The 14,595-nt window shown below is 38.1% G+C and overlaps 1 protein-coding gene across 7 annotated transcripts in view; it reads right to left on the reverse strand.

Moving 5' to 3' along the window:
• The window catches only part of ST3GAL3 (ST3 beta-galactoside alpha-2,3-sialyltransferase 3), a 181,209-nt gene extending 166,827 nt beyond the window's left edge, over positions 1-14,382 (reverse strand). For all 7 annotated transcript variants that reach the window (XM_010006570.1, XM_010006569.1, XM_010006575.1 and 4 more), the window contains exon 1: positions 14,268-14,382. In XM_010006570.1, the coding sequence (XP_010004872.1) occupies positions 14,268-14,382 (115 nt within the window). The remainder of the gene's footprint in view (positions 1-14,267) is intronic.
• Positions 14,383-14,595: the final 213 nt, after the last annotated feature.

A 14,595-nucleotide genomic window follows, 5' to 3' on the forward strand; every position in this document is an offset into this window, starting at 1 on the left:
CTCTTTCCAACTGGTGTTGTCCTGTAAGTTTGCAAAGTCTTGCTCTGTTCCTAAAAACACTGAAAACTTTTGGAAGATATTTTAAACCAGGAAGAACTGGATAGTAGGGGCACATGAAGACTAATAAATGTAGGTGTACTTTCCTCTAGACTTCTATATTTGAAGCCATAATACAAGATGAAAACTGGTTTTTACTCCATTTTTTACATGTTACACACATGTGCACAAATTGTAAGAGTATAGTGCAGTTATATTTAGTAAAAAAAAAAAAAAAAGCTCTTTTTACTATCAAGCATGCAATGACAACAGCTAAGTGGACTGTCTCAAAAAAAAAAATAATATAAACTCAGGTGAAAGAGAAGCAAAAAGGATTCTGTTGTAAGTAACAGAATCAAGACAAAGCCAGAGATTCCACTCCAGAAAAGCACTGCCTTCCTAAATTACTACAAAAACAAATCAGGAAGGGACTGATTAATTGGTCACACCAAATCAGCCTTAATTTACTTCTCAGAATCAACCTGAGCCAGAAGATGGAGTACTATTAAGCCTTCCTGAGTTTCAAAACAATGATACAGAAAGTAGCAGAAAAGAGACCAGCATCATTCACAGACTAATTCTATTTCCCAAGCCTAATTCAAAATTTAACCCTGCTCTGCTACAATAAATCTACTTTCACCTTCAAGTTGATCTTGTATCAATAGGTACCGCACATGAACCTAACAAGTACAAAGATTAGTTGCTCTCAAAGAAATAATTAATATGTGCACTTTATGTGTTTACAACATAGGAAACATTTGGAAAAGCACAGCAATTTGAAATAGGTTTCCTAAAAGGGTAGATTTGGAACGTAAAATCATCAGATGTCAATACACTGGGATTCCTGTTGAGAGTATCCACTACAAGTTTATGGCAAAAATTCACAGCAAAGAAATACGCTTCTGTTTAATCACATCTGAGGCATCTTTAATAGAAGCCCTTCCATCAGAATATATTTTTCCCTAGTGAATTCACAGAAAGAAGATCAATAACTTGAAGTAAAATTCACCCTCCTTCCTAACCTGGCTTTCTAAAATTTTGGTCAGCCAGCCATTATTAGATTTTCAACCTCTACACAGACATTATTTTCTGAACCCAGATAAATTCTTAGACTTTCATAACAATTTTTATCCACAGTTAAACATTCATCACACTATTTTCTGAATCACTTTTTAAAAGCAAAAAAAAAAACCCAAAACTTACTTTACCGTTCATTTAGGGAAATTTTAACAAATGTTTTGAGAAAAAATAAATTATTTCCTCATTTTCCTAACTCATGTATGTTTTAACCAGGCTTTAGGGGTGCTTTTTCACACAGCAGCATCATTTTGGGAAGTTCAATACCACAGGAATATGGTACAAGTAGCTTATGTATAGGTTTGAAAAGCAGTCACAGAAATTTATGCTCAAAACATCTTAGCAGGCACTATTACATTAAAAAAAAACATCTATCTCAGAAGATAAAAGGTCACACACATTGTTGGAAGATAGAAAAGTGGGATGGCAGAAACAAGAGTAAATACTAACCCCACTGACAGTCTTCTAAGACATCACACTACTTGGACCTCTGGTCTGACCAGACACAGCTGTTCATATATGAGATTGTTACCAATAACAGAGGGGCAGAACTTACCCATACAGATTTTGCCATGAAACAGCACAGAGAGATGTAACAGACTTGCTTCTTAACACAAATTTGTCTCCCTAAAATTTAATTTTGCTTCTCTCTTTTAAGTATGTGATATTAACACAAGTAGCTGTTTTAAAAATTATAAAGAAGTCATCACCACTTGGCATCCCTGTGCAGTGTATCCTACTCTCCCCAGCTTCTTTGGGCATATGCATAAATTCAAATGAATTTATTTATATTTATATTTTTATAAATTTTATATATATATATAAATCCAGCTATTAGGGAAAGGCATTAAGAGACCTTCTGAACAGGAGCATCAGGAAGCAAAACAGGAAACTTGTCACAAGATGGGACTTCATCAGATTATTAAAATAGCTACTGGAAAAACTAGTAGACTGGATATTAATAGCAAGCTTCCTCCAAATTAAGTTTCTTTGAAACCCAAATTACTCTACAGAAGGTTTTTTTTAATATATTAGTTACTTAAAGGTCACCCAGGGAATGGCAGCTGCCACTTTGTAACTGCAGAGGGAAGAAGAACGCTGTGATTTCGGGTCTGTTTTTTTGTTTTTGTTTGCGGTGATTCTCTTAAGAACAATATTTATTCAACTTGCAGCAGGTTTTGACGTGGCTGAGGGGTGATGCAGGGGATGCTGAGGAATCTGCTGCCCTCACGCGGTACCTGCCATAACCGCACACTCCACCGCAGCCTTTCAAGCTCCACCCTTTACCTGAGTGGCTGCAAGAGTATTTTAGCACAAGTACTGGTTGAAGCATGACCGGTATGGATTAAAAATAACATTTCCTAAACTGCTGGAGAGAGAGACAACAGAAGGCCTCTGTCTTTTCACACTAGATTCACTATACAAGCAAGTTTTCCAGCATAGATGAATGCAAGCCAAGGAGCAGAAGCCCCTGAGCCACGGGCCCAGCAGGAACTTCTCCAGCACATCAAGTCCAGAATTCATTTCACAGTACCTACCCTGTTGTTTAGTCTTTGCAAAGATTAAAGCAATTAACTGAAGAAAAACAGATCAGAGAACCAAGAGAAAACCACCTCAATTCCTCAGAAAAAAATAATTAAAGTATCCCATGTAAATTTAACTTCTTTAAGTATGAGAGACAACAATGCCTCTTCAAAAAAAAATCATTAATTATAAAAACAGACAAGCAAAAGACAAGACCAACAACAACAACCAAAAAAAACTCCTCATGGAGGAAGAGGTAATAAGGATACTGTAGAGGTAGTTCCAGGTACTTTATATTGAGCTCTCAGATTTGACAGTAAATATCACACTTCTACTAAACACCTTCCCACAAGTGTGAATTAACTCTTCAAACCCAGCTGGTCCACAACACAAGCAGCAAAGCTGACTGCAGTAGTAAGTTGTCTTACAGGTTTTGTCCCTCTCTTCCAGACAAAAAATGGAAAAATTCAAAATTAATCATACAGATATCTCAAACGTTTTTATAAACAGGTCCTTGAAAAGAGAAATCATGACGAGATTAGTTAACACTGTGGACAGGGACAAGGATAAGGAAAGCTATTTATGGGGTAATTCCATTCCTGCAAAGGCACAAATAGCCAACTGCTGAGCAAGATATACTACTAGTGCAGCATGATGTCAACAATAGCAATTAATACACAACAGCCAAGAATGTTTTCATTTAATGCTTTCTTTTAATGCTATAGTTATAAAGTCTGCTAGAAATGTGTGAACTTCCCAATATCATTTTTTTGTTCTTCACCTGATGGTTGCTCTTACTTCTTAACTGCCATTTTCTGTCATCATTACAGTTAATCACAACAAGGAATTCTGCATCTGCATAAAGGCTGTAACAGAAAAGCAGCAAATAACTAGAAAAAAGCAAATTTGTCTAGTCCTTCATCCATCTATCCTTTGAAACAGAAGTGTAATTTGCATAGAAGAGTATGGGATAAAGAGTACTTAGCCCTAGTTTATGAGCTATTTTTAATTCTTAAAAAAGGAAAGTTTTAGTAACCACACTGAGAAACTTAAAACATTCAAAGGCTAGGAAATACCAGTCTAAAGGCAGCCCCTTCATATAATGTCATAGTCTCTTCACCAAAGCACAAACTATTTCTCAAATAATACAGTATGTTGTAATTATAAAACTAACTTTGTGGGAAACAAAATATTCAGAAAGAATAAATAATATATTATTATAAAGTAGTGAAGCTTTAACATTTTTGTAATGCAAATAAGGTCTGTTTTTCAATGTGTACTCTTATCTTTCCACAGTTTATCAATATTCAAACTACATCTGAAGCATCCTTAAATACAAGGCAAATTTAGAAAATTCAATCAGAATTAACACATTTTCTTCAATTTGCAGTCTTTACACTGTGTTAACTCGAGCTTCTATTTCTAATGAAGTACTGGACCCAAACACAAGAGCTCTGAACTCAACAATATAGAAATGAATGTTATAATCAATCATATTTAAAAATAATAAAAGCCTTTCCAGTGTTCAGATAAGGCACTTCTACACAGATATTATGGCAACAGTGCTTACAGGAAACAGCAGCATTACTAATTTCCTAGCAATGGAAAGAAGAACTGCCTATGCTGTATTTGGATCCTGACAGAATTGTGTGGGGCAAGTCTCTAAAGGCAGAAAAATCTTAGCAACTAAATTCACAGTAATTAGATTTCTAATTATACTTAGAGCATTAGCGATTGCTATGATTAAAACTGCCTGAACTGTTCCATTATTCTGCTCTTTTCAAAAGCACAGTTTTTAATCCTTTGAGCAGAAATTTTAGAAGCTCAGTCTGTACCTGAATTTTATTTTTTTTTGCAGTTTAAATAGAAAAGAGTTCTATGTTTGAGTATGGAGTACAAAATAAATCTTTTCCATTATACTAAAAAAAAATACCTTTAAAAATAAAAATGTGGTTGCAGTACTGATGCAGCTGGAAAGCATGAAGTATAGTGCCTTTGACATGGTGAATCTGAGGGCTGAAAAAAACCCAAAAATCATGTCCAAGTGTTCAGGTTGTACACTTCTTAAGGCACTTCCAGATGCATCTTGGGCAACTTCTAGGAGCAATCTACACTAGCCACATCTAATTCCAGTACCTGCATCACGTCACCAGCACTGCCCATGCAGACTACCACCTGTTTTATTATCAACACAGTACTTGGAAATACTGCTGTGTTTCTACAAATATCAGCAGATGATCTCTGCACCAAGCAAGCAGCTCCAGCATTACTGCTCTCCTGAGCTGTGCAGATGTAGAACGTGTAATTACAGACCTGCGAGCCACATTTGGCCAACTGGACTCTAGAACAAGAACCTTGAGACCTTTATTCTATTCATAGCTCTGCCCTTGAGGGGCTGTGTGACATCATATAATAATTTCACTTTCCTGTGCCTCAGCATCCTCTGCCTCCCTGAGTCAAGTCTATTTAAGTTACTGCCCTTCATCCTAAGAAAAGCTTTTTGTTTTTTTGTTTTTTTTTATTAGGGTCTCTAGACACAATCCCAGCTGAAAAGCAATACTTTATACAGTATTAAGATTATTTTTTGACAAAGACAGAAAGATGCAATTGCACTTTGAAATTATTAACTTTGTCGACATTTATTTGGAGCAAGCCTTCATACATAGGAAATTATCAGCTAGTTATTTGATGAGGAAACAGCTTTTATAGATTTCTCTGCCATCTCATTTTCACTACTTCTTTTAAAGCATACATGCATCTGTGCATAGTCTTGAAATAAGATACTCTTCAGAACTCACTGTAGCTAGAGAAGATACTAGTTAAACTTTTCTGTAGTTAAACTGTGTCAAATTTTTTCTTTCAGGAGCTATAAGGGGGCATAGTTACTGCACTGTTGCAAACTCAAGATGAACTTTATGTTCAAACAGTATCCCTAGCACCAAAATTCACAGGATAATAGCTGAAAAAAAAAAAATTATATACTGTAACAGGGACTGAATTAGAGTAGGAACGATCCTAGATCATCTGAAAAACATTGAGAATAAGCAATATTTACATTTATAAACTCTTAAAAATTGAAATAGCTAATTCTAAAACATTATTTTTATTTTTTAGAACAGAGCAAGAAATGGTAACTTCTGGCCCTCATGTGTATATATATCTTTTGGATTGTTTAGGCATTTAGTTATTCAAAATATCAAGACCTGGTTAAGAAACATCCTGGAGTTTCTGTACCTGACTAGATTTTTGGTATTTTCCTCACATGCTATTACTTCCTCAAGAAAGCAACGCTTACAAGAGCGATATAATCATGTGGTGCCATGAAGGAGTAACCACCTGAAATCAGCTCTCTCAGGTTCAAACATCTATTCAGGATATGCACACGCAGTACAAATTATTTTTTGCTTGATGCCTGGGTGCACAATTACATTCCTTCTGAAGTGCAGAAGAGATACATAATACATACAGGGCTATACCTCATGACCCAGTTGTACTTGTCCTTGCAAGTCATACCCAGGCTTTGGTGTTTTATTGCCTCAGCCTGACACTGTGATGTAAACCCAGACTGCAATGAGAAAAAAACAAGACGTTACAGTAACAAAAGCAGCAAAAAGGTTGGCAGAACTATCTAGGAAAAATCTCCTCTGCAAAGTATCCCTGTGACAGACACAGAATCAGCACTAAGGCCACGGTCAGAAGACCACAGCAGTAACAGCTGTCCAACTCAAGACAAATCATATATTGCCTCCTTTATGCCAGAAGTTACTGCCCAAACAATGTCAGCAGAATTGACATGAAATGGAATTGAAATGAGCCTGAAAGGTGCACAAAGCCAGCCTGCCTGAGCTAAGGCCAACAGACAAAGCCTGTGTGATTGTTCTACCAAGTAAGTGACAGGGTGGAGCTGCCATTAAGGCTGGTAATATCTGAAGGCACCACAGCCATTGCAGCAATGGCTCCAGGTCAGAGGTACATGCTTTGTGCACCAAGGGGATGCACAGTGACAAGATGGAGGGAAGGCAGAGAACCACTCACTAATGGGGATGAGACAGTCCACACAGGGAGGCATTGTTTCCAGCTGAACGCATTGCTAAGGGTTCACAGTCAGCTGAGATGAATACTCCTTTCACCTCTGAAAGCACTCGGCTGCAGAGCAATTGCTAGGAGAGGTAAAGTGCTTTCACTGCGTTGTACCTTCCAGAATACGGAAAGCTGCTGACTTTGACCTCTGAAAAGCTGTAGAGGACACAGCTTTGGCTGCATGTAAGACAATGAGTGCTGTCCCTTACAAACACTATTCCAATCTGCCTATCAAAAGTCACAGGAACATGCCCTTCCTAAATTTAAGGGGGGACAGGGAGAAAATGCAGAGGAGGCAAGCAAGTGAAACACTAAGTCAGGTTAAGGTCAACTGAGCAAAACAAATAAAATCACACTTTTAAATCAGGCAAGTTCCTCCATTGCACCCATCAGCTAGCCACACAAATGGAGAGAGAGGGAAATATAAAGGCTTGAACAGGGACTCAAACAGCAACAAGACTGTTGTTGTCTAGAAAAGCAAGAGCACTTTACTATTTTAGGATGCAAAATTAAGGCAAATCCTTGTGTAGGGGGATGGAGAAGTACTCTTGCACCTTGCTTTTTTATTTTGCTAAAAAGGCAAAATTAGCTCAGAACTAAAATAGTATGCCAGGGCTGAAAAAGCTAAAATGAAGATAGAATAGAGATTAGTACCAGCACAGCATTACAGCCTCTCCTCCATTCACGAAGTACTTAGGGTGCTATGCTTTTAATGCCCTTCTCTAAACCTGCTCCCAGTGGTTCCTAAAGCCTGGAGTGTTCAGGGTATATTCCACCTTCAGATAAATTCCGAGGACAAGGAAAGGTTATGCTTGCTCCCTCCCACAATGGCTCTGTCATGCATCATTTCTCCTTGCCCCAGCAGAGTTTTGCCCTGCACTGTTAACATTACAGTGTAGGGCAACAGTGTAGGGCAATTTCTAGCAGCGCTAGAAATTTCTGGAGTGACAGCAAGCTCCCTGGAACAGCAAGGCTGTAAAGCAACACTGGATATTTCACTAAATATGTAGTAAAAGGTCAGAAAAAGACTAAGCACTTTCCTTCCCCTATTTCCTTGGCCTACCTTGTGAAGTGCTGCGTTCTAAAAGGCAAAGAGATACCCTTGATTTTGTTCATTTTTAACACTTTCACAGACCTTAAAGATTCTGATTCGTATTCACCAAGTAGACAGTCTCTTCCGTCCTGGTGACAGACAGGCCTTTTGCGGCAAGGGCAGGCAGTTCTGAGAGGTTGCATCAAACGGTCAAAGCAACAGGCATCTGTCTCCAGCCAAGCAAAAAGTAGCTGGCACAATGAGAGCTGTGGAAGATACCACCACAACTGAACATCCTGAGTTGCAGGAGTTTAAGTTTAGCCATGCTCTTTATTCTGGCAGGAAGCATCAAGTATCTGGAACAGTAGTAACAATTTCTAGGCACTAAATCTATTTTTCTCTGTTTTGCATAGATAAAAGAATCATCCACTGCAGTTAGAGAACTAGAGTTTCCAGTTTCAGGCTGAACACAAGTGGAACATTTCAGCCCAGTGGGAGAAATCTTTGAAAATACGAGCTCCTTTACCAGACAACTGTTGATTTAACTCCTATTTTTACATCTTTGTTGTTTCTAATATTCACTGCTGCCTCAATAATATTACTCCCTACTTGGAACAGTTATTTCAACAAGTATCATTGTGATCCTCAAATCCCTAAAACATCTGAAAAGTAGCAAAGATTCCTTAAATCTGTAGCTGGATCCATGTTCTGAGAACTTTCTAAACATTTGTTCTCAATTTTGGTGCAATAAGTACAGCACTAACACAGACTACAGAACAGCTGAGTAGATTAATGTTTTAAATATTAGTAACTTCAAGGTTTTTAGTGAATTTAGAATAAACTGTTTCAATTCTGTTCCAGTCTCTTCCTGCAAAGCAAAAAAGAACTGCTTCAGGAAACTTACACTGCTGCACAACAATGTCCAGAAAGGTATTTTTAAAAAGCTAATGCTCACAACATTGAAGTCTCCTAGGCTTTTTAGCAAGCAATAAAGTCTACCAGAAAGAACACCCACTCCCCTAAAGGCACAGATAGATACAGAGCAACTGAAATGGTTACATCACCATTTGCTTGCCACCTCTCACAACAGGGGCACGAGTGCCTTGTAATTCTTCTGTAAAAAAGGATACGCTCCCACATCCATCCAACCAGAAATTCAGCAAGCTTTGCCCCAACCACTTCTATCAGAGATTTATTCTCTCAATGCCAACTTGAGGAGGCCCTGAGATGTTATTTTTTTTATAGAAGCACTCCTGCATTTCCTTTCTCTGGCAAAGGCAAGTAGGGCAGTAACACCCAGAGATCAGCACTGGAACACAAAGCTGCTACACGCCTCTCTCCACAAAGGGGACAAGTTTTTCTCCGTGGCCTAATTGCTCACACACCAGCTAAATGTCTTTTGTTTTTCATTTAACAGCAGAATGGAAAGAAGTCAGATGTCAGTGTATGCAAGATCTACTCCCTTAATGTAGAACAAACAACAGCCCAGGTAAATCACAATACAACAGTTGTACCCACACTACCTACCATCACACATACTGTGAGACTTTAGTCACGTAAGAAAGAGCTTGCACGTTCCAAAGCCTTGTAAAAAAAAAATTCCATTTCTTCAGTACATTTTTATTCCCTAATACAAGAATTGCCAAAAATACCATATTGGTTTGAAAGTGAGAAAGCAGTGTTTATCTTGAAGATAAAAATGTGAATGCTTTTTATTAATTTAGCTTTTTTTTCCCTTGCGAGACTGGTTTCCATGGAAATACAAGCAGACCAAAAACCTGCAACCAGAAGTGAGTCAGTTTTGCCTGTTTATGTCTCCTTAGTTCCCATGGGAACAGACATATAGATATATATATATATAAAATAAAAAGGATAAGGGTGCTGAAATACCTTCAGAAAATCTCTTCCAGAGCTTTATCTGTTTGGCTGCCTTTTCAGAATTAGAGTTGAAAAATAACACTGAGCAACAGATGACAAAGTAGTGACTTGATTTCTTTATGGAGACATCAGCAGAAAACACCCAAGGATGTTTGAAAAGATACATTCAAACTGACAAGCTCAAAGTCCACAGCTACAAATTGTGCTAACTTAGGTTTTGGAGAAGTACCTGAAGTAGTGTATAGATTTCTTTAAATTAATTCAATATGAATGTAGATAGAAATACAATAGAGGACAGAGACTAGTGTCACAGTGTTCCTGTCCCAAGTATATTTCAATATTTTGAGACAAAAAAAAACAGAAACAAAAAAAAAACCAAAACCAACAAACAAACTGCCCTGGGGGAATGAGTCCAATATTTCCATAGCCAGGACATTTTTTAACAGAATCATTCCTTCCTTACAATACATTCATTTTTAAGTTGCAAAACCAGCTATACACATACGAAGTTAAACAAAAAACTTCACTATTAAATTTTAATTTATGAAGGACTATATTCTGTCCTTCAGAGTTATGAGTAAACATGCATTCCTCCAAGCTGACAGAGCAAATCTATGAGGCGCTGTCAGCAAGACTACATTTCCCATTGTACTTTTCAAAGATAATGGGGCACCTTCCCATATGCTGTGTTCTTCACACCCGACAGTTAACATCTTCCTTCCTCCTCAGAGCCAAATACACAAGAGAAGGTAGAAGGGATAGGACAGGGAGTTGTTAGGAAAGGGTCTGCAATGCACATCTCAGACCTTCAAAGCCTGCTGCTATCATTACTGTTACTATGTAAGAATTCCCTGACAACTCTGCTTCCAAAAGCACAATCAAGATAGTCACCATTACTTGTTGCTGCGAGACTCTTCTAGAATATACACAACAGCTAAACCTGATACCAAACTTCTTATTTCCTTGCTTGTCTCCCACATCATGTTATCAGATCTGCATGCTTAGCACACCTCCGTGCAACTCACCACTCCTAATCAGAAAGCTGCAGCAACTGTCATTTTTCCCTGTCTGGGAAGAATGTGCAAGGATGGTACACATCTCTTACCCCTGCTGTCAGAGACAGAAGCTGTGGTACAGAAATCAAGAAAGAAAAAAGAAGGACAGCCTACCCCTGTCCTAAACATGGCTCATATACTCTCAACGATCACCAGACCTCAAAGGGCCTCCTGCACTCACACAGTGCTGCACGTCACTTTTTTGCACTTTACTACCTCTCTGAGAACTAACAATATCTTGCCACTGACATGAAACAAAGCTTAGAGAAGAGCAGCAAAGCCATGAGAGTCACTAAAAGGATGAGAGGGGTAGCAGTCACTGGAGGTTTGTCTTGAATGGAAGAAGCAGTTGAACTTAATTCAGCCTTAATTAGTTCACATTAGCTGAATTCAATTTATTCTTGTAACAGGAAAGATAAAAGACTTAAGAGATAAAATTATTTCCTGCTCTCCTTTGTATTTTGGCAAGGTGTAGAGTGACACAGTAAGGAGTAGTCTCTCAGAACTCACTAGGACATCACTCAAGGAGGGCAGATTTAAAGTTAAATGGAGATGGTAAGAGTAACATTGACGTGTATCTTTCATGCTATTCAGAAGTTTAGTCTCCTTTCTTGGAGGTGTCAGAACTACAAATAAACAAATTACTTTAACTATACATTTACTTTAGCAGCTAAATACACAAACATCAAAGCCTCAGCATGACTAGATTCCTTAAAGAATCCTTCAAATTACTCCATGACATCAACATACACAGGCATTTTCTAAAGCATTAAGTGAACAAAACACAGAAGCAGCAAGTAAGCAGCTTAAGTATTTTCCACCATACTCTCTGGCAAATTTGTTTATGTTCAATATTGAATACAGGCATCAATTTTACTAAAACCAGTCTCTGAAGAGATTGCAAGGGTGTCGAATGTCAGGATGAGCTTAGTTTCATGTCTGGTCTAGCACAAAAGAACAGAACAGAGAAAAGATTTATGTGACTACTGAAGCTAGAGAGTCACTATTACACAGAATAAAGACACTGGTCACAAGAAAGGAGAAAATTTAATGAGAAAGTAACTTATACATAAAATCAATATTCTTAGATTATTAAGCACCCCAAAATTAACACATCTAACTTAGTTTTGTCTTTGGGGACATCAGCATTATCATCTCAAGCTTAAGGAAATTTACAAGGTCACACACTGGATTCTAATTCTGAAAAAAACAAAACAAAACAAAAAACCCCCACCAACAGCTATCAAGCACCACCTGCCTTCTGCACTGAACTAAGCAAGGCTCCCCTCAAGAAAAGAGAAAGTTTAATTGCACCATTATACATGTATCATATTACACAAGCTCAAGAAAGCATGGTTAAATAAGCAACTTCAATTCTGTCATTTGTTAACTTCCAAATGCTTATTTATAGAAGCTTAACATTAACTCTTCATATCAGGTTTCCCAATTCAGGCTTTTACATTTGTATTTTAATTCTGCCTAAATTCCTCGTGTGTAAAATTACCTAAATGTTTTTTATAAATACAAAACTCTGAAGATCAACTGAAAACTGGTACCACCTTAACCATTTTCAAAAGTTATCACATAAAATGTTGCCCTCTTCCATTAGACTGCTGTTTCCGCTAGTATTTCAAAAAGCTTCATCTGGTATTAAAGACATATTCCATGAAAACATCTAGAAGTAAGGAACAATGACACAGCCTACATCAATTGTGACAACGGATGAAGATCAATAACCTAAATCTTAAAACCAGCACCATTGCTTTGTACATGTTGAAGAAGCTCAATGCAAGCACTGCAACTTTCAAGAATAACTGGCGAACACATTTTACACACAAGATCAGAAAAAAGGAGCCACCTACCTCACAAAAAGACTGTGACACTACCACACAGTGCTCCTGTCAGAGCATCCTGAGGACCTGAAAGCAGCGAGTATCCTCAAGAGAAATTACTGTAACTAGGCTGCAACTTAAAGTCATTGTTCCAGGTAAAAGTGTTTAATTTACAGAATTCACAATGTTTGCATATAGATTTGCAACATGGCATTGCAAGGCACTGTTACCACAAAATTCCCCAGAACTGACATGGCATAAAATAACAAATGGCACAAAATCCAAAGCAGTGAAACCTGATGGAATTTAGAACCCACCTCAGGACCCTGGTATATGGCATATAAACACAAAGCTTCTCCTACACATGTAACACAGTTGACATAAAAGTTATGGCCTGAGAGGGGTTTTTGGCATGCCTTGGGAAGTCCCACTGTAATTTCTGGTGATTTCAAGGAAGCAAAGGACAGCAGCATAAGTTCATAAGATCACCACGTTAGAAAGTATGGCAAAACTGTTCTTTTTACTACATTCTGTACTTATTTTCATGTACTTCATACCTCACTGACAAAAGGGCTAGTTTTCAAAAGGTCACAATCAAGATTTTTTACTCCTTCTCTGAAGCACAAGCCTGAAGAAACAATCCCTGCTCAGAAGAACACCGTGCATCTCCTTTTACAAATTCAGTCTTCCAACACCTGTTCAAGCACATCACCTCGGCAGTCCTGTCAAATCACTGCATCAATGCAAATGTCACATCCAAGTCATCATGCAAAACTTCTTAGCACACAGAGGTAGAAAAATACTCAGCTTAATAAGCATTGCAGTGGAAACCTCCATTAGCATGCACAGAAATACAGCAAAGATGGAATTTGACTGACGGCTTTTCGTCAGACAGAAAAACAATCCTTCTGGATCAGTGTTTCTGTCACTGATCCAGGAAGCAAAAGTCGCCTGAGACACATCTGAAACAGCCCATGGAACAGCTGCAAAGAAGGCTGGCTTGTGTTTTGGGCAGGAGGGGAAGAGGAGGGAATTGTTTTCCTGGTTTTATATTTTCAATAAGCAATTCTCACATGCAAGCAATAACGTAAACAACACAAGCAAAAACAAGAATAGTAACTAAGCAATCAAACCTCACCCTAATTTGTATTGCAACTAAAACCTCCTATGGCACTACCACATAGTACAATCCTAAGATTGTACTCAATGAGGTCAGATGTCTTTTTGGACATAAAAAGGTTGAGAGACAGTCTTTTAGATGACAGAGACCCAGCAGATAATAACATGGGAGATAAATGGAAGATGAGGATTTCTGAAGGACAAAGTAAGATGATGAGATAACCAGCATATATTATTATAGAAAGAAATAAAAAACCACTAGAGAAAAAACTCTTGTCTGAAATATTTTTAAATGTGCAGAAGGATTCAGGGAACAAAAGCCTCAGTGCACAAACTCTTTCTTTGGACAATTAGGAATCATAAACTAGCACAGAATCTCCTGAGGGCTGAAATCTCTAATACTAGATTTACGGAGCATGAACCTGCTTTTGAACCCAGTAATAAAAATAAAGCCATAAAAAGCATTAGGTAATCACAAATTCAATACCCTAAGTATACTAAAAGCTTCAGCATTTGATTTGGTTTAATCATATCCCTCTAATACAACTAAATCAGAATCACCTCAGCTCTGTTTCAGCTACTTGAAAGACATTTTTGAGAGGCCAGGAACAGTTACACAGTTCTCATACTTACTTGAATCCTCCCATCTGAGAAGGTGCAACTTCCAGGCAGAATAGTACAGAAACCCCAGCACCAGGAAGAGGCAGAGGGCTAGCAGCAGGTTACGCATAAACACCAACAGTCCCATCTTCACATCAAATCTGCCCTTCTACATGATCTGAGAAAGAAAAACAGGTTGAGGTTGGAGCCACCTTCTCAGGCAGTCACCCTTCCATAACGTGCCACCCCACACCCGCGACAACGCACAGATCCGAACCGACGCTCTCCGGATGGGAAAAGACACCGATTTACCCAAAGCCCATCAGTACAGTAAGAACTACCACCCCAAGAAGCAGCAGCA

The sequence above is a fragment of the Chaetura pelagica genome, unplaced genomic scaffold (genome assembly GCF_000747805.2).
Source record: "Chaetura pelagica isolate M959 unplaced genomic scaffold, ChaPel_1.0 scaffold69, whole genome shotgun sequence".
In the NCBI taxonomy this organism is placed as follows: Eukaryota; Metazoa; Chordata; class Aves; order Apodiformes; family Apodidae; genus Chaetura; species Chaetura pelagica.